The sequence below is a fragment of the Austrofundulus limnaeus genome, unplaced genomic scaffold (genome assembly GCF_001266775.1).
Source record: "Austrofundulus limnaeus strain Quisiro unplaced genomic scaffold, Austrofundulus_limnaeus-1.0 Scaffold1, whole genome shotgun sequence".
NCBI classification, from domain to species: Eukaryota; Metazoa; Chordata; class Actinopteri; order Cyprinodontiformes; family Rivulidae; genus Austrofundulus; species Austrofundulus limnaeus.
The window spans coordinates 2,039,766-2,044,161 of record NW_013952403.1 but is presented as its reverse complement, the minus strand read 5'-3'; the positions used below and the strand labels follow the sequence as shown (position 1 = coordinate 2,044,161).

The 4,396-nt window shown below is 36.9% G+C and overlaps 1 protein-coding gene across 4 annotated transcripts in view; it reads right to left on the bottom strand.

The window, feature by feature from the left end:
- Window positions 1–4,396, bottom strand: part of sytl4 (synaptotagmin-like 4) — a gene marked incomplete in the record, with an annotated part of 13,143 nt that overhangs the window by 7,293 nt on the left and 1,454 nt on the right. For 2 of the 4 annotated variants that reach the window (XM_014004299.1, XM_014004310.1), the window contains 8 exon segments: window positions 795–880; window positions 956–1,040; window positions 1,131–1,182; window positions 1,306–1,473; window positions 1,561–1,669; window positions 1,763–1,872; window positions 2,183–2,398; window positions 3,882–4,074. In XM_014004299.1, the coding sequence (XP_013859753.1) occupies window positions 795–880; window positions 956–1,040; window positions 1,131–1,182; window positions 1,306–1,473; window positions 1,561–1,669; window positions 1,763–1,872; window positions 2,183–2,398; window positions 3,882–4,000 (945 nt within the window). 4 annotated transcript variants of the gene reach the window in all.

Genomic DNA, 4,396 nt, shown 5'->3' with positions numbered 1-4,396 from the left:
CTTTTAAACAAATTAATTGAGCCAGCATTTTTACAACCAATATCCAGATTATTTCATAATCTTTTTTTTTGACTGAAGTACATCTGTCCTTTAAATTTGTTCAAATTTTAGGTTTTACAAAAAAATTCTAGTTCCCTAAGATTATAACAACTTTCCCTCTTCACAAAATTTTAGTGGATGTTCAAAGGTAATACTATTTTATGTGCCTTATACATATTATATTCAACCAACTCAAAGTTTTAATAATTTCAATTGATGAAATAATATATTTGATAAGTGATAGTAATGTTTTCTCGTAATAATTCTTACGGCTCTTTTCTGTAAAATAAAGATTGGATTAGTTTTACATGCATTCCCTCATACTTCTATACAACAAATCAAATGTGGAACAATTATTGAATTATATAATATAAATAGTGCTTTATCATTAAATAACTCCTTTACTTTATGTAGTACTGCGATAGATTTATTCATCTGTAGCTAAAGACCAGCATCATCAAACAAATAAAAAAGGTAATCTTGAATTTCCCCACTTAAACAGCTATCAGGATTAATTTTAGAAATAAAAATGTTTAGTTTAATGTCTCCATCAGGACCAGAGAGGAGCTTGTTTTGACCTTTGTGTCTACTGACAACTAATCAAATACAATAAAGTTTATTAGCATCATTAGCTTTAAAAACGTTACCCGTGACCTCTAAAAACCATACACAAATAAACATTAAGAAAAACAGGGAAAAAAATCTAATTTTTGTTCTGTTAGTACAAGAAATCAGATGTTGACCTTCAGACTCACCTGAAGGTCTAAGCCAGGCACAGAGCGGCTCCTGTTGCCCATCGAAGCTTCTGGTGCGTCACGAAGGTCAAGTGTTGATAAACACTCTGGAATAAAACATTAAATAGTCATTAAAACACAAATCGTTCATTCAGCAGCAGTATTTCTCTGAAGCAGCCCACCTGCAGGTTTTGGGGCTCGTTTGATGCTTTTCTTAAAGAGCCTGTCGACTTCCAGCTCCAGGCTCAGATCAGCTGATTTCACTTCCTACAGAGAAGAAAACAAAGAGCTGTGGTCCGAGAACAGAACGAGTTAAAGAAACGATCTTACTGTTCTGGTTCCGCCGTCGGTGCTTACAGGGTCTGCTTTGACTGGAACAGTCAGACTGGAGACATCGGATCCTGCAACGCTGGACCGAATCGAGACAAACAAAAACAATCAGCAGAACATTTTTAAGTTTAAGTAAGTCTGCATCCTGAGAACAGCCATCGTTCTTTACTTCAACTGTTAAGTTGTTAGAAGAGTAATTCACCTCGGTTGCTCAGGACTGGTGCGACCAGATTCAGTCTCAGTTCTTCCACCAACAGAGGTGTTTTCTAAAGACTCCGTGCTGCAGAGCGCTGGCTTTGAAGAGACGTCATCACTCTTTGACTCAACGGTTTCCCTTGACGCAACGAATCCTGGGGTCTCACTTGACTGACTGTCGATAATAAAAAGACAAAAAGGTTGAAATATTCCTAAAGCTTGTTCTGAAAAACATGATTATAAAACCTGAGCAGACGGATACCTCGTGTTAACTGGCAGAACCTTCTGTCGAGGCAGAGGCACCGGCCTGAAAGGATCTGGAGGTTTTTCATTTCTTAAGATCACTTCTCCCATCGTCTCACGCTTTTTCACTGAAACGTTTTAGAAAAACAAAGTTCAACCTGGTAGAAAGTGTTGTTCACGTTCTCAAACAGCTGSTTTTCACTTCCTGTTCCTGGACTTACTGGGTGTCTTCCTTTTCAGGGAGACCCTCACCAGGTCATGTCCAGGAGCTGCAGAGAACCGGTTGATCCTTCGACTGTAGAACCAATCACCTGTCCTCTTCTTCAACTCACTAAATTTAACAAACACTTCAGTAAAAGTCTGTAAATTACACTCAACATAAACTCTTCATACATTATTTAATCTTGGTATAAAAACATAGTTTATCTTTTATTCAGTTATAAACACACAGGTTTGGTTCCACATGAGTGTTTATGTTTTCCCATCGTGTTTGAGGACATCTGTATGTTCAGGTAAATGAACTCAGGTGTGACACCACAGTAAGGAGATCTTATTGACTGAAACCTAAAACACGCTCAGAGCTGCCATTACAGCCAAGCCGACTGGTCCAATAACTTCAACATGAACAGAATTTGTCTTACGATTCTTTGGTGCACACGCTGCACAGCCAGGAGCCGCTGGGCAGGAAGCTCTGGCAGTTCCGGCACACGAAGTGATTGCACATCTGACAGCGGTTGGAGAAAACGGTCAGGCGACTCAGAGGCTCCTGGCATCGGCCGCAGCTGTGCTCGCTGTATTTTCCACCGCCGTGTTTGGCTCCTTTCCTCTTGACTTCCAGTAACTCCGTCTTCAGCTTCCTAAGATAAAAGAAAAAACAGACACAATCGCCATTCGTTTAATGACAAACRCATGCGAACTGTACTGAGTAAAATGTACAGTAAAATACTTAAACTCAGCAATAAAACTAAAATATTGAAATTATATTTCAAATAAAAGAATTAAAAAGGAATAGCGAGTGATTCTTATGCTTCAAATCTTTCTATAAAAAAGGAGTTTATCAAAACTGACTATTATTATTTTTTATTACTACTACTACTACTACTACTACTACCACCTTATTATTATTATTATTATTATTATTATTATTATTATATTTTTCTTATCTCAAAAGCTTCAAAATGATGCAGAGTATTTTAATTTGGTGATTTATCACTTGGCTTGATAAGACACATTAGTTAAGAGCAGGTTTGGGGAGACGTCATTGAAAAAAATCCAACTATTTAAAAATTTCAAACCATAAAATTCACTTATTTTCTGATTCTAWGGCTGCTGGCAAAGAAAACAATGAATTTCATAGAAAATTAAAATAATTTTCTTAAGACTGTTAGTAAGAGTGGCGATCACTAGATTGTGTATAGTATTTATACTATTTTTATGAAAAATAACAATTATAGCAAAGATCAATATTTTTACCTTTTTTTTTTGCAGCCTGAGCTCATTCATAATAATTTATCAGAACTGGTCATAAATTYGACTGTCCCATCAAACCAGAGGTTAAACTGGATTTGGTCAAAGCCCAGTTTGACACCTGGTCATCCTTTATTTTTTAATTTAACCTTTATTATACCAGACAAAACATTAAGAATAACTTCTTATTTACAATGTCAGCCTGGCAAATCCTGAAATCACTGAGTGCTTCCAGAAATATGGTTTGATATGTTTTGTTAATCAGGAAGACCTCTGGAAAAATCTATCTGAATCCCATTTTTATTTTATTTAACAAGGATTTGTTTGTCATTTGAAAGAGGAAACCTCAAATCATATTTGAAAATCTGGATTAAGCAGCTGGTAATGAAAGTAGCTTTATAGCAAGCAGGGAAAGTAGCAAAAGTCTGGGGCTTTTCTGCTCAGAAAAGTGCTTTAAAATATTCTTTAGGATTATTTTTCAGATAGAGATCCAAAAGGGGTATTTATTCATCATATCCTTAAATATTACTTCATCCTTAGCTCAGTGCGACAGGTCAAAAACATGCAACATAAAGAGTCTCAACCTTGTTAAAATGATTTCAGTGTAAATTTGATCAGTGTAGAGAGCATGAAGAAGTGTTTAATACCACTCCCAATAAGCTGCAGAGCATCAACACAGAGTGAACAATCAATCATCCTCAATAAATATGAAGAGCTTAAAAGTGTAATCCAGCTTTAATCTGGACGGACAGGAGACGCTGGAGAAGATGATGTTTGCAGGATAAGTTGCCATGGTCACGTACGCCGATCAGATAGAGACTTAATCTCTAATAATTTAAACTAAACCTGTGACAGGGACCACTCCGGTCTCACCGTACGCGCTGCTCTTCTGCCAGCCTCAGCTCCTCGTCTCGCCGCAGCACCTCCAGGATCATTTCCCGCTCCGAGTCCGACAGGAAGCCCAGGTTGATGAGATCAGGAGCCCCCGGCATCGTGTCTTTACCCAGAACCGTCGGGGGCAGCAGAACCGGTCCAACCTGGTTAATGTTGCATTGAGAGGAGGCTTCTGGAAATAAAGTCGAGTCAGASTTTTAAAGTAACTAAGTACAAATACTTCTTTACTGCACTTAAGTAGAATTTTTGGGTATCTGTACTTTACTTGAGTAATTATTTTTCAGCCTATTTTTTACTTCTTACATTTTCACACAGTTCTCTGTACTTTCTACTCCTTACATTAAAAAAAGGCAAGAAGTATAAAGTTGCTACTTTTATTTCATTTTTGCTTGTTTTCGTTCCAGCTTGTTGTTGTAATAAATAAATCCTATCCATATAAATTGAGCCTCCTAGATACAGTTAATTTAATTGTGGTAGAATGAGAAGTATAAATA